Below are 25866 nucleotides of genomic sequence, written 5' to 3'. Positions count from 1 at the left end.
CCTGATTTGGTTGGACAGAGGATAACGCAGGCTCTCAGCAGATTAAGGGATCTCTAAGCAAATGGTGGATTCATATTTCTTGTGACAACTAGCCATCTGTCTCTGTCTTTTCTGCCCCTGAGTTTCTGTGTCTCTTTCTGACCCTGTCTCCACAGCCTCATCACCCAAGTGTTCTTCCTCACACATTCTCCTCTTTTTTTTATCAGTCTGTAAGAGCAAAATCTTTTCCTCCTACTTTCCAAGTGGAACCGATCAACTATGACCCTTGATTCCAACCTCCCTCCATCTGAAGGCATCTCCCAGCATCTGCTTCTCTACCTGCAAGCATGTTCAAGGTCACTGTTCCAAAGAAATGGCTGGATACTTGAGTTACTAGCCTGTCCTTCTTTTCTTCCACTTTTATGTTCCCCGGCCAGACCACACTAACCTCCTTAGTCCCATTTGGTCTGGGTTCTAGCCCATCACCTCTGAACCCACTCTCTCAAAGGTCATCAACTCAGTTGTCTCTTTTCTGACTTGCTCATCTTTGGCTTCTCTGTAGCATCCCATCCTCTCTTCTTGAACTTTCTGTTTTCCATGGTGTTACGCAATTTTGGTTTTCTTCATTCTCTACTTTGATTTGACTATGTATTTGCTGATGGCACTTATTATTTTAAAAGGCTCTTTCTGCATTGTCTTTTCCATTTGCACTATTTAAATTGACAAGTACTGTTTACAATGTACAATTGATCCTTGAACAACATGGGTTTGAACTGTGCAAGCCTACTTACATGTGGAATTTTTTCAATAAATACAGTATGGTACTGTCAATGTATTTTTTCTTCTTTATGATTTCCTTAATGACATTTTCTTTTCCCTAGCTTCCTTTATTGTAGAATATAGTACAGTATATACAGTACATATAACATACAAAATATGTGTTAATCAACTGTTTATGTTAAAAGTAAGGCTTCCAGTCAACAGTAGGCTATTAGTAATTAAGCCTTCAGGGAGTCAACAAAAGTTTTATGTGGATTTCTGACTGCTTTGGGGGTCGGTGATCCTAACCCCCATATTACTCAAGGGTCAACTATAGTTTTGAGTCCCAAAGTGTCCTGTTAATCTTTTTATCAAATTGAGAACTATCAGCATGAAATATTTCTGGAAAAAAGACTATACTAAATGATTTTTAAAAAGAGAAATTTTAGTTAAACCAAATCTAATATAACGCTCTTCAAAAACCAAAGCTGAAAGATCATCAAACAAGAGCAGTGTGGGATTTTGGAGACCTCGTGACTGGACTCAGCTCTACCCCATTTCTCCCTCTTTGGGAACCTCAGTTTCTTCTTCAGCAGATGGTGAGTGCTGAATGAGAAGATCTCAAGTTCTCAACTTCTATTAGCTCCCTCCCTCAAGCAGCTCCTCTTCCTGACCCTGCAGTTTCTGCTAACCCTGGCAATACCAGGCTCCGTTTTGATCTTCCAGTCATCTGAGACTAGGTTTTGTCTCTTCCTTCTATTCACTGTTCTTTTGCCACATCTGTCACCTCCAGGTCTTTTCTTTGTGTCCACTGCCCAGCTGCCTCCACCCAGACTAGAAGGCTATGGAGGCCCAATGTTCCCTGGTTTCAGACTTCTGTTCCGTGCCTCCTACCTGGACCACTGCAATACTTCTCAATTTGCCTCCACCCCCATCTGTCAGTCCTCCCATCTTATCCATCCTTGCCAGATTGATCTTCCCAAAGCACAATTCTGAACAGATTGCTTCCCTACTCAAAAACTTTCCATGCCTCCTAATAGCCCACGGGAGAGGTGAGATCAGTTTTAAAATCATATGCCCCTCTATAACATTTTTGAGCATGCATTCCCATTTACCTTTACTTAGAAATTATATACATGTACCACTGGGCCCCTCTATTATACACTACAAAACATACACAAGAGAAGAAATTAGAAAATAGAAGAAAGATGAGATAAAAATCAATGTGAATAGAAGGTCTAATTTGCAGTGTTCCCACACTCTAGTGGATCATCCTGTGTACTCCTTGAGTCCTCTGGGATTCACAGCCCTCCCATAACCCCATTCCAACCTAGATTTTTAGCTACTTCAAGCTCAGAGATCATTCTAGTCTTTTCTCCTATTATTCCCCATGTGTACCTCTACCCTCTGTCCACACTGATCTCCATGTTCTTTCCTGGTCAAGGCTCCATGCATATCTCATAAACTGCTTCCTTCTCTACCTGTTAAAATTCTAGCTATCCTTTAAGGTCCAGCCCAGATGTCGCCTCCTCCAGGAAGCCTGGTATGATCTCCTGTACCTGAATTTCTGTACTTTTTCACATTGGTTCATGTCCTGTGACACTTTTATCAGCTGCCCTCTGATTAATACATAGCTGTTTATGGGGCGCCTAGGTGGCAAGCGGTTAAGCGTCTGCCTTCGGCTCAGGGCGTGATCCCGGCGTTATGGGATCGAGCCCCACATCAGGCTCCTCCGCTGGGAGCTTGCTTCTTCCTCTCCCACTCCCCCTGCTTGTGTTCCCTCTCTCGCTGTCTGTCTCTATCTCTGTCAAATAAATAAATAGAATCTTAAAAAAAAATACATAGTTGTTTATGATAAATATATCCTTAGTTCCTCAACTAGATCTAGAGTTCTGGGAAGGTAGTGAAATATCCTATTTCATCTAAGTATCCCCCACACCACCTGTGACAGTTTCCTGATAGGTATTTTAATGGATGTGGGGTTTCTTGTTGTACATTTGGCTGTCTTCAATAATTGTAGGATCTATTCAGTCAATATATGTGCATTGAGCCTCCCAGGTACAAGAAACACCTTGGGGAACACACCTGTGACATACATGCAGGTCTATACCTTCAAGAGACTCAGGTATTGAAATAATTCCAATACAGGATCAACAGTGGTGAGTATAGGAAAAGTACTGACAAACTATTATGAGAACTTAGAAAACAATGATTGAATACATGTCCAACCATTCATGACCCTATTCAGGGGAACAAGATGGCATAGAATAAGCCCAGAAACAAAGGTCATTCACATCAGAAGAGCCCAGACCCCCTCATGTCACTGAGGCTCTGAAAGTTCACTGACTTGCCCCAGCCACCTAACAGCAGGGTTAAACCAGAAGCCTGATCTTCTGACTCCCAGGCCAGTGCTCCTGCTCCCGTGTCTCTTCCAGGTCCCAGTACTAACATACAGCTCCCTGTCACTCTCTCCAAGAACCTCAAGTACAGTATGCAAAAAAGAAAAAAAAAAAGTGACTGTGTGCCACTCTCAGAGTTGTATTTGAGTTAGGAGAGAGTAAGATCTTCATGAGCACAAACCAGGCTCAGAGTAGCTGCTACTGAATGTGCGATGGGTAGAAAGGGGTTTACTATGCCCAAATCAGATAAACAAACACTATGAGGCATGTTGGCAACTCTCTGAGCTCTGAAACAACATGCTAGGCACTGTCATGGCGCAGGCCCATTTTTTCCCAGAAACTGCCACTTTCGCATGGGAACTAACTGGGCAATTGCTGTTTTTGCCATCTGCTTATAAAGTGCGAATTCTTGCACAGGTCAAGAAGGGAGGGAAACTAGATGGACGGCTTACTGGGTATCGGGCAGTTTCTATACATGATCTCATTTAAGTCTTAAAACATCAGTGTGAGGTGGGACTATTACTCCCATCTGGTGGATTAAACAAAATTCTGAAAACATGAATAACTTGCTCAGAGTCATAAAGCAAGTGGCAGAGCTGGGCCCTGTGCTTAGATATGTCTGAGTCTAAGATTGTAAGGCCACCAAGCCATCTTGCCCTTTTGCTCCACTGCGCTCTGGTTCACTTTCTGGCTGTTTTCTGCTGTACTCTGGTTCTCCAGAGAATCGCTCCGTTCTGATGGGCAGGGGCATGCTTGTCAGGGCCAGATGCAAACTTTTATTCCTGGCCTCGCTTTCCTAGCTACTTGCCCCTTCCCACAACTAACTCATTCTTCCTTGAGACATTTTAGCAGCAGTAAGCCATCAAGCTCAAGAGAAATTAAATTCTTTTTGTGTCCCCAACCCCGTGCGAGGACATTACACCTACTAGAAGCCAGCCACACTGTGAGAGAGAATAAAATCAGAGTGACAGAGCTTCCCTGGGACACAGCAGTGCCAGGCGTACAAAGAGTGGGGGCCAGCCTGATGGAGGCGGGGGTGGCAGCAGGCTCCTAACAGCCAAGCTGCTCTCTGCTTCTGAAAGCTCGCGGCCTTCACACCCTCAGTGGCCCTGACCAAATTGTTTCCCTCCCACTCTTTAGCCTGAGGGCTGACGGGCTGATTAGCAGCCCCCACCCTTCTTTGTTCCTGTGTTTTTGGAGCTGGGGGTGGGAGGTGGGAGGGGCAGGGAGTTCTTTGCAGCTGCCATCTTCTCTGCATGGCTTCTCCTCAGGAATGTTCTTTGAAATGGTTCATTCTCCGTCTGGCTCCTGTACTGGCAGCCTTCCTCCTGCTTCATGCTCCTGAGGATCGGTGCATTTTATCCAAAGCCCCTGCTCAGGTAAACCTCAAGGACGTGTGCTTTGTCGGTTTGCTGCCAGTGCCCAGCAGCAGAGTTGACTCAACGGTCATTGAAAGGATGACAATACGAATAAATAAGTGACCAGCCTTGTCCTAAGTCTGTCCTGCTGATCAGTCAGTCACTTTTCTGCAATTGGCCCTCATAAAAGGACCCAGGAGCAGGGAAAAGGAAGTTGAGTTTAAAACATTCTGGGGAAAGAAGCCAGAAGGCGAATAATAATAGGTATCATTTTTTAAGTGTCCTATAAAGTGTTAGACATTTTGCAGAAATGATCTCATTCCATCCACTCATCTACAAAATCAATGATTTTGCTTGTTGTTCTCTTCCGGTCACAGATGAGGAAAGCAAGGCTCAGAGAGGTGAAATATTATTTCAGGCCACATTGCTGGTTGGCAATAAAGGTAGAAGTCTAACCTAAGACCATGTAACTCCAGAGCCTGCCAATAGGAAGTAAGTTCTGGAGGTCAAGAACTGTGCTTCCTCACCTTTATGTCTTCTACAGTGCCCAGCACAGTGCCTGGATGTTCAAGAAACATGAAATGACTTGAATTGGAAAGTAGCGGAGGTCTTGCATTCATTTACTCATTCAACAAATATTTCTTGAATGCCCGCTATGAGCCAGATTACTCCTCTGGGCATTGGGGATACCGAAATGAACAAATACATAGCAGGACAAGTGGTGAGGAATACTAAGGAGGACAATACGGCAGAACAGAGGGTTGCATCAGGAAAGAGGCCTTAAGATTTTAAATACAGAAGGTGACATTCACTGAGAAGGTGATTTGAGCAAATGCTTGAAGGAGGTGAGGAAATAAACAATGTAGATACATGTGGGAGAAACAGTCCAGGAAGAGGCAAAAGCAAATGCAAAGTTACTGAGGTTAGAGCAACCTTGGCTTGTTTGACAGCATCAAGAAGGCTGGAAAGGAATGAGGAAGAGAGTAGCAAGAGATGAGGGTAGAGTAGAGGGAGGTACAGATGGGAATGACCTTGATTTTAACTCTGAGTAGGGGGTGGGGGAACCATGAGGGACTGTAAAGCAGAGCAGTGACATGATCTGACTTAAGTTTCAACAGATTGCTCAGGATGTGTTTGAAGAACAGACTTTAAAGGTCAAGAGCAGAAACAAGGAGCCCAGTTAGGTGACTATTACAATAATCCGGGCAAAATATGGTGGTGCCTCAGGGAAGGGTGGAAGCAGTGCCTGTGGTGGGATGTGACTAGATTTTAGATGTATTTTGAAGGTAGAGGTGACAGGGTCTGCTGATGAACTGGATGTGGGACTTGAAAGGAAAACTCAAGGATGACTCCATAGTTTTAGACTGAAGAACTTGAAGAACTGAGTTGTCATTTACTGAAATGGGGAAGAAAGCTGGGAAAACAGGCTTTACAGGAGAAGATCAATGAGCTCGGTTTAGCTCATGTTAAGTTTGAGATAGCAATTTGATTTTTCAGTGGAAATGTCAAGTTAGAAAGGAAAGGAAAACCAGGAGAGTGTAGCATCCTGAAATCCAAGTGAAGACAGTAGAGGAGGATCTGACCAACTGTGTCCAATGCTGTTGAGTACAACGCGTATTGAGTTTAGCTACATGGAGATCCTTGGCTGTCCTCACCAGTGGTTTTAGTGGAGGAGTGAGGGTTATGCTCTGATTGAAGGGCTTTCAAGAAAGTGGGAAGAAGAGAAATCAGAGGCAATGACTAAAGAGAAATCTTTTGCACAGTTTTGCTGTAAGGGACAGGAAAGAAATGAGGTAACTGGAAAATTAGAGTCAGGAGAACAATTTTAATATAGGACAAATAACAGTATGTTTATATGTTGATGAGAAAAACCTAACAAAGAGTGGAAAGCTGATGTGAAGAAGATATATATAGAGAGAGAGCAATGCCTGTCAGTAGACTAGAAGAAGATGGGAATGAGTGCACACATGGAGGGGCTGAACTTACTAGGAGCATGGAGAGTTCATTCCTAGTTACAGGAGAAAAGGTACAGAGGTGGGTGAGGATCTTGTGGAAGAACTCTTCTGATTGTTTCTATTTTCTCAGTGAAGTATAAAGTATGGTTGATAACTGAGAATGAGGACAGGAAAAGGGAAAGATTTGAAGAGAGAGAGGAAGGTATGATGCAGTCTTCTAGGACAGTGAGAGAATGATTAAACTTGGCAAACATAAATGGCTCATTTGAGACTTAGGAGAAAATATGTTGAGAAACAAGTTCTTTAAAATGAGCTAAACTTCTAAGAGTGGAACAAATTATGGAAAAGCTAGAACACAAGGCTTTTTAAAGGCTTGAAATGGAAACGTTCTTACCTCATGTGGGTCATATTGTTTGAGGCTCCCACCCTCATGAAACTCAGCCAAGACATCCTTTATCTTCTTGGAAGAATCTGGAGAGACATAATGCACATGTGAAATATTGGTGAACAGCTAACAGGAGCTGGGCCAAGTAAATTCTCCCAGTCTAACCTTGGTTATGATGGAGCAACCCCTCATTCCCAGGGCTAAGTGGAAAAATGTCACCCTTACCTGCCCTTCTGCCCTCTTATTTCTTTTTTTCAGTATAGTCTCTCTCTCTCTCTCCTGCCGTATGAACTATCTTTCTAAAACACAAATGTGATCCAATCATTTTCCTACTCAATATACTTTAATGGCTCTCAATTTTCCCAGGACAAAACTTACCTCCCTTAGCTTGGTATGTAAGTAAGTGGTAATTTGACCTAGCCCATTCCTTATCTCTTACTTTAACCTTCCACTCACTCCACTTTTCAGCCATACCAAATCGCATTTCCATAACTCCCTGAATACACTGTGTGTTCACTCATTCATTCTTTCATGGAGTCTCTTCTCTATATTGTAAACTTCACTCAATTCTTGGTACCTAGCTCAAATGCCAGGCCCTTTGTAAAGTCTTCCTTTATCAGTTAGAATTCCCTGTCCTGGATCCCACATGACTTGTACACAACTCTAACAGCACTTGTCATATAGTGTTGTAATTGCCTCTCTTACTCATCTCCTGCCTCAGTTCTACCTTGAGATCTGTAATTGGCTAGTGAGTCTTTGTATATCATATCACGGTCTGACACATAACTAGTGTTCAGAAAACCAATACACTAGGTGATTGCATAAAATCTGAGCAGAAATTTAAAATTTTTGTTGATTAAGTAAGATGAATGGGCATTAAGTGCAGTGATGCTCTGTCCTTGGTGCTGAAACAGAGACTCAGGATTCATGAAGCATGGTGACTTAGAAAATTCTCCTTTCCATTGGAAATAATTTGGAAACCACCAGAGAAAATAGTAGCTTCTTCTTCTTCTTTTGAGATTTATAAGGAAATTGGGAGTCTACAAAAGGGAGACAATAATTGTCATTATAAATATAGTCTGAGTGTATCCTGTGTAGTTACCAGAACTCTAGACATCAGAGAAAACCAGGGTCTCTGTGCTCTCCTTGTCTTGCAGTACTGTGGATAATTAAGAGCTTCCCAAGCTCCACTACTGCCATCATTTGAACATCTGAGCAAAGGGCAATGTTATTAAAAATTGACATAGTGTTCCTTGGTGTACATGCTCTTTGTAAAGAGGGCTACACTCTCTCATAGGCCTGTGTAAAGTAGATGTGCTCATGGGCTGAGCTGTTCTCCATGGCTCTGCTGACTTGGATTCAATCAAGCACAAGTTATAATCATTTCAGGACTGAGACATACTGAAATGCCACAGGAAAATGTTGATGTTGCCTAAAAATGGACATTTCTTCCTGAAATTCAAAACAGATGTTGAAAAACTAATAGCTCAGTGAGATCCAGGCAGCAGATGTCATCAATTTGGGCTGCTTCCATTCAATTCAGAAAACACTATGGAGGGTGAGATGCTGCAAGGTACTGTTGATGAACTCGCTGGGGAGATGATCTGAATAATTGTGGTAATGATGGCTACCTCTTATTGGGGGCCTTTACTGCATATTCTCATATACTCTCCCCTGCCAATCCATGCACATTTGGTTATATTTTCTTTAGTTTACAGATGAAGAAGTTGAAATTCAGAAAAATTAAGTGACTTGCCTAAGAGGGTTTTAATTCAGGTCTAGTTTGGACCTAAGTCCATATTACTTTCCCTTAAGCACTATTCACTGTTACTTCCCAAATACTTGCTAGCACAAGGGAAATTGTAATTAATGCAATAGTAATAACATAGAAGCTCTAGGAAGCACAGATCAGAGAAGTAGAATGAGCAAGAAAGAAGTAAACTTAGGATGACAGTAAGCTTGGGTGGGGACCAGGGATGTCCTATACAGGAGGTAACATTTGAGCTGAGGCGTAAAGAATGAGTGAGGTGTGAAAGGCAGACATAAAGTGGAAAGAGTATTCAAAGAAGGGACAGGGTGAACAAAGATGCAAAGATGGGCATCACAAGATCTAGGAAAGTCAGAACCAGAGAGCAGTTTGGGGCCAGATTTGCGGGAGTCTTGAGTACCAAGCTAAGGACATTGATTTGAAATTCTTAAAGGTTTCCTGAACAGTGGAGTACCATAATTGAGTCTCTGTTTTCTAAAGGCCACTCTGGCAACAGAATGGAAGAGAGCTTAAAATTAGGCGAGAGCTCAGTTAACATTATATATATTATATTCAAATCATTGTATGGGCAGCTCAATTACTCAGAAAAGACTGCATTTTAGAATCTATTTTAATGGGAGATTTTCAGGCTAGCCAGAGTGGCCAAATCTGGACTGCATTAAAAAGTACAAATTTGGAAGCATGGGTACCCTTGGTGTGGCTTCTGCAAGAGTAGTAAAGAGCCAGCATTTTGATTGAGAACCAGGGGAGTGATTTCATTTGAATTCATACTTTTGATATTATTGTCACATTTTGGAGATTCCACAGTTGATCCTAGCAGAAATCCTATTTTTGGTTCTAAGTGAGGATATATTTGCAAAATCCTGATTTATATTTAAATGTATGCTATAAATGCATGCTACACACACACATGCACATACATGTATATATACATACACAAGTATGTTCATCCTATGTTCACATTCAAATTAAACAGGCTTTAAAAAGAAAAACAGAGAAAGTATTTTAAAATCTCTGATTAACAGCCTAACTTAAATAGAAAAAAAAAAAAACACAATCCAAGAGATTGCTGGTTCCTAGATTTCCATGGGGGTGTTCACCATGCATTTACTTCAATTTGTTTCATGGGCCTTAATGTGCTCATAGTCTCAACACCTGTCCCTTTAAAAAAAGGGAGAAAATCTAATTCTCAAATTTGAGATGCATTCCTTTCTCATGGGATGTCCTTTGATATTTTATTAGTTTTATTTTTGACAGGTTTCTAGGCTGGGTTTCTATTTGCCTGAGGAGTAAGGGGGACTGCTCCATTCTGTTTCATCTTACAACAGCTAAGAACAATGAGGGACCTCTTCAGAGCATTCCTTGATCTTACCCCATGGACCGTCTGTGGGCCCAACCACACAGCCTCAGTAGACAGCAGAAGCCTGTACGGTAGTGCCACCACCAGACTCGGAGGAGATCCAGTTCTATTCCTAAGTGTCTACAAGAGGGCCATGTCCACAGTTCTTTGCAAGAACTCCCATTTCGTTGAGTGCTTACCATATGCTAGACACTGACTAGTTATATGTTTTATTTAAATCTCCACAACTGTTCTCTAATATAATAATGGTCCCTATTTTATTTTATTTTACTTTTTTTTTTAAAGATTTTATTTGAGAGAGAGAGAGAGAGAGAGCACAAGCAGGGGGAAAGGCAGAGAGAGAAGCAGACTCCCCAATGAGCGGGGAGCCTGAACTGGGGCTCGATCCCAGGACCTCAGGATCATGACCTGAGCTGAAGGCAGACGCTCAACCAACTGAGCCACCTAGGTGCCCCAATGGTCCTTATTTTGGAGAAGAAAAAACCGAGGCTTATGAAATTTAGATGATTCCTTCAAGGGCACACGGCTAGTGAGTGGGTGACTCTGATTTTTAGCATATCTAATAATGTGACACAGCTATTAGCTTCACTGGATACATGAACATGGGTAAATCAGAAGATAAGGCCTTTACTCTCTGATAGTGCCTGTCAAACCTGGCTATATGTCAGAACCACCTGAGGAGCCTATATACACTGAAACCCAGGCTTCACCCGAGACCAATGAAGTCAGCATCTCTTTGGAAACTCAGGAACTAAAATATTTTAAAGCTTCCTGGGGGTTCAAACGTACAGTCAAGGTTAAGAACTGCTGTTCTGTGAATGTAATTTTATTGTTAGAAATGAAGACTACCTTAGGAAGCAGCTAAACTTGTTGGATAATTATTGCAAAAGGAAAAAGAAATTTCTAACTCTGCTAAGTCCGAAATCACCATGCTTGGCAGACATTCTCCGTTGCTGAAGTGGACAACACTAAGGAACTTTATCCAATAGGTCAACTTATTCAGCTTTGTGGTGAGGCAGGGATACATCCTACAGTAACTTGCACCGGCAGAACCATCAGCATGCAGTTTTACCCCAAACCAGGGGTCAAGAAGGCTCTTTTCCATGATCAAGGTCACTAATAGTAACAACTACCCTAAGGAGCTTCAATCCAAAATTGTCTCTTTATGTTTTAGGTGCCAAGAATTCTGGGACCTTAACCAAACACTTGTTCCTAGTGTTTGAGCACATTCAAAGCCTTTTTAAGGAGAAAATTTGGCCCAGCTCACAAGCACCTTCACTGCCACGCGTGTGTGGGAGAGGGACGCCCTCCAACTGAGCAAGCAGACAAATTAGGAGATTCAGTGTTTACAGTGGAACGTCAGCGGTGCTGATGAACCAGAACCCAAAGTTTATGGACCATCTTCTAGTTAAGAACACAGAGCATGTGAGCACTAGTCAGACCATTAAACTCTGAAATAACTCTAACTCAACATTTTCAAATGGGAACCTGAAAACCCATAGATGAGAGTGAAATTATAAGGTGCATAATAACTCTCTATGCCTCAAAGTCCCCCAAGAGCTTCTCAAATTGGGCATGTGCAGGGGCTGCCTGAGGGTCAGGTTTAAATGCAGATCTGATTCATCAGGGACTGCTGGGACAGCAGGACAGAGCCTGACATTCGGTGACGCCAATTATGCAGGTGCATGGACCTCACTTTTGATGAGAAGCCCTTAAGTAACATTCTTGTATATTTGTGGCTGACTAGTAAGGCTTGCCTGTCACAACCTAGATGAAACCAAGATGCTGAGGCTAGAGGAATATATTCCATAGACTGAGAAGACCATAAATGACTCAACTCTGGGAGGAAAAGACACAGAGAGGGAAAAAGAGAAAGTTGGCACATAAAAAGGAAAAAAAAATCCAAAAAACAAAAACCTAGATTTTCCTTCTTTAGATGATGGCTGGGAAGTACGAGTAAGTTTTCTAAGTATTTCAGGGAGTCAAGAACACAGTGAGGTGCACTAAAGTGAGAGTGGTGTTTCCTAAGGGTTCTAGAAAGATGGAGAATGATGTAGGGACAGAGATGCCAGATCCAGGAGCAGGGCATCAAAAGGCCCACCTTTTCAGCCAGGAGGAATCAGGCCCCAAAGCGGAGTGTGGAAAGCATGTGTAAGAAGCCCAGGTTCATAAGCACTCACACATTCTCCCAGCTACACTTCTTTTCCTGTGCACTGTTTCTTCCCAGTATAGAGCCCACTGCCTGGCATAAAATCAATGTTCAATAAAGATTCATGGAATAAAGGAGGACTAGAAAAGGGACTGGGGTTATTGTGCTTGTCCCATATGTCCTATATTTGCAGGGGCATAGGGAGAAAACCTCGACCAGTGGTTTCAACCTTGGCTGCATGGTGGAATTACCTGGAGAGCTTTAAACACTACTCGTGCCTGGATCCTACACCTATAGATTTTTCAAAAAAATTTTTATACTTTTTTTTATTACATTCAATCAGCCAGCATATAATACATCATTAGGGTTTTTAAAAATTTTTATTTTACTTTTAATTTTTTTATTATTATGTTCAACTAGCCAGCATATAGTACATCATTAGTTTTTGATGTAGTGTTCAACGATTCATTAGTTGCATATAACACCCAGTGCTCATCACCACACATGCCCTCCTTAATCCCATCGCTCGGTTACCCCATTCCCCCACCCCCTCCCTTCTGTAACCCTCAGTTTGGTTCCCGGAGTCCAGAGTCTCTCATGGTTTGTCTCCCTCTCTGATTTCTTCCCAGTTTTCCCTTCCTTCCCCTAATGTCCTTGGAGCTATTCCTTATGTTCCACATACGAGTGAAACCATATGATAGTTGTCTTTCTCTGCTTGACTTATTTCACTTAGCATAATCCCCTCCAGTTCCATCCATGTTGATGCAAATGGTGGGTATTCACCCTTTCTGATGGCTGAGTGATATTCCATTGTATATATGAACCACATCTTCTTTATCCATTCGTCTGTTGAAGGACATCTCAGCTCCTTCCACAGTTTGGCTATTGTGGACATTGCTGCTATGAGCATTGGGGCACATGACTAAACCTATAGATTATGATTAAATGATCGGGGGGGGGGAGCATGTGTGGTCAGGGCACTGAAAGGGTTCAAAGCCTCCCAAGTATTTCCAGTGTGCAGCCAAGGCTGAGGACCACCAAGGTCTACCAAGCTAACTACTGAGGGGAACCAGTGTAAGGGATAACTCTGCTACAGTGCTACATATAGAATAAGAGAAAAAGACTTTACACTGAAAGCAGATGGCTTTGGGGCTCATATAAGAGAACCCTCTTTCAGATACTTAGATTTTCTGGTTGACCATAAATGCTCTGAATGACTGGTATGGTTTATTTGTATAAGTAAAATTGATAGCAAAACTTCCCACTTTTTCTTCAAATAATTTGGCCCCATCAGTCATAGCCCAAATGAAGGTGGAGGAATGGATCAGACAACCTGTACGTTCTTATGACTAAAAGAGTGGTCCCTGACCCAGCAGCATCAACAACACTGGGAAGCTTGGAATGCAGCACCTTGGAACTATCCCAGACCTACTGAGTCAGAATCAGCATTTTAACAAGATCTCCAGGAGATTCATGTGCATATTCAATTCTGAGAACTACTGTTCCATAGAAGTCTATCCCTATCCATAGATCCTGTGACTCTTTGTGGGTAGAGTTCCAGTTATCAGAATGAAAAGAAGGCCAGTTAGGCTGCAAGAGACGTGGGTGAGAAATAGCTGTGGTTTCCTTCCGAGATGGAAGCAATGAGACATGACCCTTTATGGACCCAGGACTCCAAGAACATTTGATTAACTCTCACTCCACTAGCCCATATAAATAAGAAGCTTTCAACGAAGCTTACTTAGAGCCTTACATTGTTCTATAAACCAGCCCTAAACATTTTCTCTGACTCCCATATTAACACTGACAGGTTTGAATTTTGAGCTGTAATTTACCTACATCTTAAAGTCAGAAACTTGGCATTGATCTGATTCTAATGAAATATATTTATGAATAGCACAGTTTACTGATTCATTCTCTTTAAATGTACTTTAAAATTTTTGCTCTATTATAGTTTAATTTATATATATTTTTCCCCCCACTCTATCATTGAAGGTTGAACTCTAATGGGTACTTTTTGTTTAATTTATTGGAACTGGATTGAAGCAAATTGAACTTGACCTGGGATTGAGAACTTTGGTTCTAATTCTTATTCTGCCACTGATCTTCTGTGTGACCTTGGGGAAGTCACTGAGCTCTTCTGGACTCAGTGTTCTCATTTGTAAAATGGGTAGGAGTTAGATTTAATGATGGCTTAAAATTTCTCCCAGGTGTAGAAAGTCTACAAAATCTAGCAGCCATGGGCTGATGTCGAAAATGTTTGGTTTAATTTCTTGAAGAATTAGAAGTTAAAATTGATGCTTTATCATTTTTTTCCTTTTTTCCCTTTCTGAAAAAGCTGATAGTTTTTGTCCTTGACAAATCTTGGAAAAATAATTGCCTCTCCCCAAATATCAGGGTTGGAAGGAGTATAAATAAGCCCATTATATTTCTATTTGAAGCTATTAGGGGAGGGTCAGTAGGAGGCCTCCCTGCAAGCTCATGCCCTCTGAGATTGAAAAGAAACCTGCTTCAACATAGAAACTATTGGAAGGGCTAATGATGGTCATTTAATCAACTGGACATCCAGGGAAAGGAAACTCAATTGCTTTTAAGTCAATTCTATTCTGTCTTGGGCAGGTCTAACTATTAGGCATCAACAAGTTCCTTGCTTTAAGTCTTTCTTTGATGATTTCCTCCCATTAGTCCTAGTGCTACTTCTGGAAGCCATTCAAAATTAACTACAAACCTCTCCCCACAACAGCACTTTTTTATTTATTTATTTATTTGAATCCTTTCCCTAGGTCTTCCCTTCTCCTGCAAATAGTCAAAGTACTTGGAGGCACTTCTTCATAACCCTGTTGTGAGTTCCCTCATCATGCTGGCAGCACTTCTCAAACACGTTCCGGTTTGGCCATATCCATCTCACATTGTGGTGCTTTAGGAATAAATTCAGCTCTCAAACAGGTCTGATCAAGGTAGGACAGAACGCAGATATCCATTTGCCTTACTTGACACTGTGAGTCTATTAATAAATCCTACGATCACAGTCAGCGGTTTGGTTAAATAAAAAAATGTATCAAAAGAAATCTCGGCAACCCCTAAAAGCCGTGCTTCTGAAAAGTACTGAACAACACAGGAACACCTCATGATATACCGTGTGCTAGCCAGTCTCCAAAGATGGCTGTCCACAGTCTCCCTGCGCCCTGTGTGAGCCGCTCTCCCGTGACATGCGCAGTCCATTCTCCGACCCCACTGCGTCTGGGCCAGGCCAGTGGAATGTGGAGACGGTTCTGTTTAGGGACCCCGGAGTCCAGGCGTTAAAAAGGCCTGATTTTATGCTCTTGGAGTCCGGGGCCACATGTAAGAAGTCCAGGCCAGCCAGCTGGAGACAGAGGCCCCATGGAGAGGCCCTGAGAGATGATAAAGCACTTGGAGCAAACAGTCCCACAGAGGAACACTGAGGTACCAACATGGCGGTGGGTACGCCCGCTGGATCACGTGAGGCATCTCCCTCCTCCCCACCCCCCCAAGCCCCAAACACCGAGGAGCAGGGACCAGCCATCCCAGCCGTGCCCGGTCACGGGAAAAAACAAAATGGCTGTTATAACCCACGAGGCTGAAGTTGTTTTGATGCAGCAGATAACTGAATTCAGTAGGTAACTGTTAGGGTGAAGAGAACAGCATATGAAATAGCCTCTCATCTCTGTTTTACACACACACACACATACACACACACACACACACACACACACACACTAGTAGTGGTTATCACTGGGAGACGGGATCATGGGTAGCTTGAAATTTCATCCGTTTTTTTTATACTTGTTTTTATTTTGTGACAAAAATATTCTTAATATCACAGTATGTTTTTTACAAGCACTTTGCTGACTCACATTAAGCTTACCATATATATGTATACACATACATATATACACATACATATATACACATACATATATATGTATGTATCAACTGTGTGTGTGTGTGGGTGGGTGGGTGTACATATAAAATAAATAAATACATCTCCAAGGGCAGCTTTAACATGGCTCCCCGCCCCCCAGCAGAAGGCCACCAGAAAAGGAATAGGGTTTTTGTTATATAAACAGAGTACACCAAGATCCTCTTATCCTGAAATTCTTGGCCTCTCCTACCTGGTAACCCCACCGGGGAAAGTTCCCAATTCTTAGGCTCTACACTTCAGCTATTCCACTACCACAAAGCTCCTGTTTATGTAGTTATGAAGAGCAGTTGCTATGGCAATGCAATCTGACTGAACACCAGCATGTGTCTAAAATTGGTAGAAGTGCCTTTTTCAGGGTTTCCTCTGAGGATTAATCATTTTCCAAGAACTGTAGCTTTTTTTCCTCTCCCCTGTTACAACAACAGGCCAGAGCACCTTGTCCGGTCCCGGGACATGAACAAGATGAGGAGGGGTCAGAAAAGGACAAAGCCGATGGGTGATAAAGAGACCCAAGCCACAAAGGAACCCCCTTCTCCTAAATACCCTGGTTTCTTTTCGACACCTGCCTCCCCTACTGCTTTGCCACATGTGGACCCCTCTGTCCCTCCACTCCCTCCACCCACTACTCTTTTTGCCTGGCCATCTTTCGGGTTCTTCTATCTTCTTGACTCCTTTCCCTTCGCTGACCCCGAGTTGTAGGCAGACCCTTGGCCCTGTTTCCCACCTTCTCTTCCCTCACATGCTTGCTATCTGAAGTGCTTTCATTCCTGTTGTTGTCCCTTCCTTGCTGCCTCCACACAATGATTCCCATGTCAGAGCTGGAGCCTAGCTCTCCTTCCCACTCTCTTCCCACCACCACCCCTCCCAGACCCGTAGGATACCTCACTTGGAAAGCAGTGCCCTCCACAATGGGCTCTTATTTATCATTCCAGTTCTTGCCCCCACTCCTTTCCTACCACCACCACCACATGCCATAAGCTCCGAGTCTGTCACCTGCTTGCAGTTCTCTGAAGCTACCATGATGACCTTCTCTCCTCCCTGTCTTCTCAAGCCACTTCCTCTGCCTGCAGTGCTCTCCTCCCTCCTACTAGTGTTCCGGCATCTGGAAACCACAGCTGCATCAGGAAGCCTCCCACCAGGCTAGGCTAGGTCTCCCCCTCTGTGCTCCCCACTCCTTAGCACCTGTCATGCTGAACATCATTGTTTGAGTCCCATCTATCTTTCCCTACTAGGCTGGGAGCTCTTTGAGGGCAGGGATTGTGTCTCCCTCCTTGCTGGTTCCCTGGAACCTGGTGCATATGAATGAGAAGTGGATGTGTCATCACCATCCCAAAATCAACATTCCCAAACCGTCCCCACCAGCCTTGAATACTAATGTTGGCATCTGTCATAGATTCACAGCCTTCAGGGGTATCTTCGCTGGCTTCCTTTCGTTCTGTAAATGTTGGTGATATGTCCACCACAGGTTTCCACGGATCAGCCTTTGTTCATTGCCACCGTCCATCCTAGCCCCGATACTCAGCTCAGACTAGATTTCATCCCATGGCCCCTGCTCGACCTCCCTGACCTGACAGCTTCTATATTCAGGCCACCCTGCACACAACTATCAGATTCCTGGCTGTGAACTTTACCACCTTGGTCCAAACCTACACTTTGACCTAAGGCCTCCTACTATACCCATCCCTCCTCTCTCCTCCCCCACACCCTCCTCTCTCTCCTTCTCTCCATAGAGCCCAGAGGTTCTCCTCACCACCCACACACATCCCTCTCTGTGCCTCTCTCCCTTTGTTTCTGTTGTTTCTCCCCCTCCCCGACTACCTACTACTCACATTTTAAACTTCTGTCCTCCACAGAGTGCACCCAGCCAAATCCTCTGTTGTGGGGTAAATTGTATCCCCTCCCCCCAAATTCACATGTTGAAGTCTTGACCACTCCCCTCCAGCACCTCAGAATATAACCTTATTTGGAAATAGGGTCATTACAGATGTAGTTAGTTAGGATAAGTCATACTGGAATAGGGTGGGTCTAATACAATATGATTGTGTCCATGTAAAAAGGGAAATTTGGGTATGGAGACACACACACACACACACACACAGGGAGAATGTCATGGAGAGACAGAGAGAAGAGAGCCATCTACAAGTCAAAGAGAGAAGCCTAGAACACATTCTTCCCTTACAGTCCTCAGGAGAAACCAACCCTGCTGATTTCACACTTGTAACCTCCAGAACCGTTAGATACTTTCTGTGGTTCTAAGCCTCCCAGATTGTGGGCACTCTGTCACAGGAGGCTAGCAAGCTAATACACTCCCCCATACCAATTTCCCCTAGCTTTAAATTCCCTTCTCATTTATGTGCTCAGTGTAGACAGCTCTGCCAGAGGTGGCTGCCTGCTGCCTTAAACCTGTTCTTTGCTTGTGTTATGAACACATTTCTGATTCCCTAACAAGATTCTGATTCCTCAAGAGCAAGCCTTTTCTTCGTGCTTCTTTTTCATCCCTGACAGGGCCGGTACTTGGCTCACCGACAGAGCATGCTGAATTAAATGGCCTGTACCCTGGAAAGTGAGGCCTTGCTCCTTGTCAATACATTTTAGAGTTTCTCTAAGCCCATCAAGGTCAGACAGGAGGCCATGGGCTCCAGGAAGCCAACAGGGAGACTGACCAGACGTCCCACAGGGGGCCTCCTGTTGACCATTGGGAGCACAAGAGTCATGGGTGTCAGGCCTGGGAGGAATCACAGGAAGAGGTCATCTAGTCCAGCTCTCTCATTGTGCAGAAGAGGACAGAGGCTCTGGGGGTTTGGGGCTGTCACATCACAGAAAGCAAGAGCCACAGGAGGCCCTGGAGCCCAATCTTTAGGTTCCCAGACCAGTACTGTGGACAAGAGCTGCCTGCCCCGTGGGAGCGGGGCAGGCTGCCAAAAGGCCATACAAAGGCTACCTGGGCAAGCTTTGTAGGGCAGGTCAACTTGCCATTGCCCTAGCGATTTACAAAAGCACCAGTATAATTAACATGAAGGGAGAGGTGATTAGAACAAAGGGGCAGGGCAGGCAGTGCAGCTGGGAGGTCTGCAAAGCATAGGGCTCTGTAAAATGTTGGTGCCACCGCACAAACACCATGGTCGCCGTGTGTGCAGAAGGCAGCGGTCAGGGGGTGGTTCAGCCTCGGCAAATTCCTGCCATGTCAGGATTAGAAGTAGTCTGGGCAGGGCACAGCTGTGTGCCCGCATGGGAACATCGGCCTTGCCACCAGTGTGTCCGAGGCATTGCAATTGTTCCTGGGTATAACTACTGGGAAACCAAGAGCCCCAGTTGAAAGGCCAGGCATATTCAGAACAGAGTCAAGAAAGAGACACACATCAGAATTCTGTATCTTACTGAAAAAAGGCACTGGGTCCAAACACAAGAGTATAGTAAAGCCAGTGACTGAGTAATCTTCTAACTATGCAGCCTTCAGCCTTTCAAAAATTACGCTGTAAACAGGTTTTAATGACTTGAGAAAATACAGTATTATGTTAGGCAGAAAATGTAGGCTAAAGAAAAAAAAAAGGTACTGTATACTCAGGAACTCAACCATGTAAAGCAATATGCACAGGAGGGGAGTGTTCCAAAATGTTCATGAGTTTGGCTGTGATTTTTAACCTACTCTTTATTTCTTCCCCTGTATATTCCAAATTTCTATGGTGAGTGTGGATCATTTATAGAGTGTAAAGATAATTGTTTTTATGTTTAAAGACACCGGTTCTGTGTTTATAAGGAAATATAATCTGTCAGGCCCAACCTCATTCTCTGTGGCTTTTTAACAATTATACCACCCTGCTCTCCAGAAATGTTCTCCCTGCACCGAGAGGAAATCCTGCCCTAGGTGGGGTCAATCCATTTACTCACATTCTGAATATTTCTGGAGTTGGTCAAATTCTTCTGGAGTGAGGGAGACCCACCGTTCTTCACTCATCTTTAAGCTGAGTGTGAGTGCTTGAGGCCAGGGATGGAGTTTTGTTCACCAGGGTGAAGCTGAGGCCCAGCCCAGGGCCTGGCTCATTGCAGGTACACGATGGACTGACCCTTCGGGAGACTTGGAGGACCCACGTGTCTATGGCGGTGGTGGGCACTGTTCAGCAGATGCGAGAAGGCCTGTGCTATTGCTCCAACAGCATGCTTCTATCGTAGTCAAGGTCGTCAGAAGTCCTGGCTCCTCCTGGGAGAAGTAGAAACATACTGTGAATGGGAGTGTTAAAATTCGTAAGTCACCCTTTCTTATAAAAGAAATTCCCAACTGTTCTCTGGGGAAAGACCTATGTGGAGGCAGTGGTTCCCAAGGTAGGGGTGGATGTCTCTTCAAGGAAGTCTGAAGAGGGCATACAGACCAGACCAGCACAACTCCAGTTGGGTGGCCGATCCAAATAGGTACTCATACTCCTCAACTCAGGAAAGTTTACATATCTCACAGGAGAGGTGGTAGTAGGACCACCTGAGGGCATCCTCAAGGCATGAAAACGCCTCAGGCTATCAGATGCCTCATAAGTTAAGTAGGGACAGTACTTCTCGGCCATGACTTGAAAGGTAAGCCAGTCTCTCTTCCACAGATTTCTAAATTCCACCATTACCCTGAACATTCCAATACCCACAAGGCTGGCTAACACCCCAGTGACTAAAGTGGTTTGCTTTCCTCTCAGAATCATACAAAGGTGATTAGAGGGAAGACCTGTCCGCCCCAGTGCAGGGGAACCTGTGGGAGGGAAAGGGAATGGATTCACACAGAAGCTTAGCATCTTTTCCTTTGAGGCCCTCCTGGCACGGTGGCTCCAGCAGTCATACCATCAGCCATGATGCCCATCTAGCGGGTTGTGAAACTGACCTGGTGGGCCAAGGCCAGCATTTAAAAACACAAAAATTGAATAGGATAGAGTGGAATGATGCAAAATGGAATTGAAAATAAGAGTGCATCTCTTTTCAGTTATACATACAGGTTTACTGATCATAACGTAAAATGTATTTCTTATTCTGGGTTGAGTTTTACAAAAAATGTTGGAAAGCCACCAACCTAATAGGGGGAGAAATAAAGACTGATGTTACCAGAGAAGCTCAGATTTCCTAAATCAGGATCCACGTTGCAGGGTCAGACATCAAGTTAAGTCTGGGAGTCTGGAGCATATGAAGGATGGTGGAGGGGCTGGACGAGACCACCCGGTGAGGAGGGGGGCTTGTGTGGCTATCTGGGGGAGCTCATGAACTTGGTTGGTGTGGACCTGGAGGGTGGGGGAAGATGCTGGAAGGAGACTCTGGCTCTGGAAAGAGGACCTTCCACCAATCAGAGCTCTCCACTAGTAGGTGGGAATGCATGGCAAAGGAGTGAGATGCCTGAAGCCCCAGGAGCATCCAAGTTCTATTTTCTCTTCTTAAACCATCCAGTTCTCTCCTTAATCCACTGCCCACCTGGATTCTGCTCCTTGGTACCTACTCTTGCCAGGGTCCTCGGTGACACAATTGTCAAATCCAGTAGGCATTTTTGCTGCGTTTGTTTCTCTTTGCAGCTTCTGCTGTGGCAGGAAACAGCCCCCTGGAAACAATCTTATCTTTCAGAGTGTTCCCCCTCAGTCTCCTTTCACTTCTTTTGCCATCGTTAAATACTGGCGTTTCCCAAGAGTCAACCTCAGCCCTCTCCTGGCTCTATACCCCTGCCCTGAAGGGCCCAGTGCCACAGCTTCAGTGATCCCCAGACATGCTGCCCCAGCACTCGCTCCTCAATCCACATCTGAATATCCAACTGTCCGCAGTGGCTCCTCTGTGTGTCCCAGACCACCCCAAATCGGCACGTTCCCATGCCCCCAGCCTGCCCCTCCTCTACATTCTGGTCACACCCCGAGAGTAGCGAGGACACAGACCAGAATCCTGAGGCTCAGCCTCAGCTCTTCCCTTTCCTCTCCTGCCAAACCCAGGTGACCGTCTGTTGTGTGTCCCCTCCTCTCCGTCATGCCAGCTTCATCAGCTCAGACCCTCATCGTCTCGCGTCCAGTCTCTACCAACGGCCTCCCCACTGGCTCCCTGCCTTGGCTTTTACTCTCCTGCCCTGGGTCTGCTCTAAATTGCCAACCAGTTCACATCTCTCCCGGTAATAAAATTCTTCAGCGATTTTCTATTGCCTATAGAATACGATGTAATCTTCTTTTTATGATACACAAAGCTCTTTATGATCTGCCCTCTGATGATCAATTCAGTCCAAAAGTGAGGGGTGACCTTTAGAAACATTTTCCATCATACCAGGGAATTCAACATTACCACTGGTGTTACTATGGCTGTGGCTGTCATTTAGAGGACGCTTACTTTACCCTATATGCTTTACAGAGATTAGCCCATTTGTCCTCCTAACAACCATGTAGTACATTCAGCATTGCCTTCCTTATTTTTAGATGAGGAAAATGAGGCAAGGTGTTCAGTAAATATGGTGCAGAAGAAGGAACCTCCAAGCTTTTGTATAAGAATGCCTCTTGGCCGTATCATTCTGCACACTTCCAGAAACACAGAGCTAGCTCTGAGGGGACTGACAGACACACTGCCTGAGAGAACACCATGGAACTCCAAGTCAGAAGACAGGGCCTTTGAATTCTGCTCTACCTCCTACTTGCTATTTGACATTAGACAAAGTTTGTGTTTCTTGACCCTTGGTTTCTTGACCTCAAAAATGGGGATACTAATAAAAGTCTCACTGAGCTTGTGCTAGGATTAAGTGAGTGAATATATGCAAAAACCAAACAAACAGAAAACCCCAAAAACCTCACCTAATATAATGCCTAACACTCAGCAGGCACTCAATAAATAATCGTCATGATCATCCTAATTGCAAATACAAACTTAGCGATATGACTTAGCCAATCAGCTGAGATCAGTTGGGCGCAAAGTCTTTGTGTGGGGCCATAGATTTCTGAACTGGATCTTCTCCTGCTCCAAGTTGTTGTAATTGTGTAATTACTCATCAAACTTTTATTGAGGAGTTTTAGCATCCACTGATGATTTTTGCCTGGATTAATTATTTTATGATTTTATTTATATATTTTTTTAGAGAGAGGGAGAGTGTGTGAGTTGGGGAGGGTGTAGAGGGAGAGGGAGAGACAGAATCTTAAGCAGGCTCCACACCCAGCACCGAGTCCAGCACAGGGCTCGATCCCACGACCCTGAGATCATGACCTGCACCGAAACCAAGAGTCAGATGCTTAATCGAATGAGCCACTCAGGCGCCCCTGGATTAATTATTATTATGACAGAGAACTTTTAATTCTATCACTCCCTCTATATTTATTAGTTTGGATTCTACTGTAAGGAAGAACTTTCTCTTTATTTCTTTACGTCAGTTTACTTAAATATATTAATTTATACTATAAATAAATATATAAAATATAAATATAATATATGTAAATATCTACATAGATATGAATGTATGCTATGTTTACATATAATATATGTATTTATTTATATTAATGGATTCTTATTTTATTCAGAGGGTTATCATCCATCACTATTATTATTTGTTTTGATTCGAATTGTCCCAAATTTGGCCAGTAGAAGCTCATTCAAGTTGATTTCCTGTTCTTCAGACATCTTCCCATCATTCTTTGAGAACATCTTTATTTTCTAGTACTACAGAATGTTTCAATCTCGCCCTGTACTTCCTCAATTGTAGTCTTGAAATCAGTCATTTCTCCAAAGCACAGATTCCTTTTAGTGGAGAATGGTACTAGAAGCCAAGCTTTGGGCACTAGGTATGTGCATTGCTACTGGGATGTCATGGTTTCTAGGCTTTATCAGGGACAGGGCCAGAAAATATAAGCAGGTATACACACACATCTCATCTCTGGCTGGCTGTCTGTCTATCCATCCATCCATCCATCCATCCATCCATCCATCCATGTTAAAAACCCCAAGTTCACACTCAGACTTCCAACTATAGTCCAATATTATAGTGTCAACTGTAGACTTCCCCTCATTCCATGTTTTTAAGCTTCCTTCTCCAACAAACTTCCTTTCCATCATCTACAATATATTTATTTGCTCAATCCTTAAATACACAGAAAGGAGTTTCAGAATTGCTAGCTACAACTCTGTGAAAAACAAAAAAGAGTTTGAGATTTGTCTTCAACCAACAAAGCACATCCTCAAAGACCTATTTTCCAAAGTTACTTACATTAGTTCTTTCACACTCCTATTCATTTCTGTTTGTATTTCACTCTAGGGTTTTTCCCTCCATTCTCAATGATTCTTTCTAATATGCTTTCTTCAGAGAAGCCTGGCTGCCCCCATTCCTTTTACTCTGTGCCCATCCCTCTCCTTTCCATCTTATTCCCACTCATCCCTTCTAGTTTCTAGTTTATCTTTCCTGTTTGTTTTTGCACCAGCGAGCAGATTGTTGGATATTTTTTATTTCCCCTTCTTTATTACACCAAAGGCAGTCTTTGGAAATTGGTTTTTTTTTTTTCACTTAACAATACATCCCATGAATCATTCCATATCTGTTCATAGAGATTTTCCTCAGAACCAAATTGGATCCTAACACTTACTTGCTTGTAAACCTTTGGTGGCTTCGCTTGGACCTTTTTGGGCAGGCTTTTTAGCCAGTTCCAGAAAATCCTTTACCTGTGGTACAACTCACCTCCCCATCTTCACTCCAATTATCTCCTGCCCCACATGTTCCACGTTCTAGCCAAATCATCCTTCTGTCTCCTCCTAGCACCAAGCAAAGCACCTGGCACGTGGCAGTACCTCATAAACATTAGTTAGTAGACTGACAAACACACCATGCCTTTAGTCTACCTGGAATGTCCCTCGCTCTTTCCTTCCCATAACAAACCACTACTCATATCTGGTTCCAGATTAAAAGGTCACTTCTCTTCTATAGTTTTTTTTTTTTAACTCTTTGAGCAAACTAAACTGTTCTCCCAGAGGTTCCCACAGAACACACAGGTCCTCTATGCTTCTCTATTGTGGTGGGTGACAGTCCCGTGTAGGAGACAGACACCCCAACCGATAATTAACACACAGGATGGGAAGTGTGGTGGTACAGACATGTTCAGGGAGTTAGGAGGCCATCTTGTAGCTGGCACAGGGGCGTGGGAAGACTCCTGAAGGAGCTGAGGAGGAGTAACAAGGTAAAGAGGTATATTTTACAGTAATTCAACAAATACTCATTATCATCATTGTCGCGCATAGCTCAGTGCTCGGCTTCAGGGTGGAAGAAGCTGCCCCATTCATCTCTATTGGGAGAAGTTAGGGGCCTGAAACACGGCCTGACTGTCCAGATGGTCACTGCCGACCACACTCCCACATGACTGCCCCGCTGGTTTTCTGCCTTTGACAGAGAAGGCAGCCACCACTCAAGAGGCTTGCTCCCGACATCACTCAGCATAACCCTTTCAGCAGCCCGCCCGACACGCCCCTCACGGCGGCTCTTTAGAGTAGGCACAATCTTCTTATTACCACCCTGAATATCTTTCCTGACAGGAGAAAATGTAATAGGGTTTTCTAAATAACACTCAGATTGGGTATTGTCAGGCTTGGATGGGAGAAGAGTGTTTTATGTCCCGACGGCTATGCCACTCGGAGCACTTGCTTCGGCTCCCCGGGCCCCAGTGACCTTGCCTGTCAAATGAGGGGGTAGGCATAATGGTTGCTAACACATTTTCTAGCTCTGCAATTTCATATCCCAGATCAAACTCTATTTGTTCTGTACAGATGTCAGCATGGAAATCACAAGTCAGAAGGAAGATGGCATATTCAATGGGTATTGACTTGAGCCCCAGGTCTCTATTCATCCGAATGA

At 43.8% G+C, this 25866-nt stretch overlaps 1 protein-coding gene across 2 annotated transcripts in view; it reads right to left on the bottom strand.

Moving 5' to 3' along the window:
* DGKG (diacylglycerol kinase gamma) overlaps positions 1-25866 on the bottom strand; it is a 191326-nt gene that overhangs the window by 137138 nt on the left and 28322 nt on the right. For both annotated transcript variants that reach the window (XM_040621478.1, XM_040621479.1), the window contains exons 2-3: positions 19944-20253; positions 6845-6921 (exon numbers count right to left, since the gene is read on the bottom strand). In XM_040621478.1, the coding sequence (XP_040477412.1) occupies positions 6845-6921; positions 19944-20010 (144 nt within the window). In that variant the 5' untranslated portion in view covers positions 20011-20253. The remainder of the gene's footprint in view (positions 1-6844; positions 6922-19943; positions 20254-25866) is intronic.

This window comes from Ursus maritimus, unplaced genomic scaffold (assembly GCF_017311325.1).
Source record: "Ursus maritimus isolate PB19 unplaced genomic scaffold, ASM1731132v1 scaffold_4, whole genome shotgun sequence".
Lineage (NCBI taxonomy): Eukaryota > Metazoa > Chordata > Mammalia > Carnivora > Ursidae > Ursus > Ursus maritimus.
The sequence above is the reverse complement of the archived record's forward strand: the minus strand, read 5'-3'. Positions and strand labels throughout refer to the sequence as shown.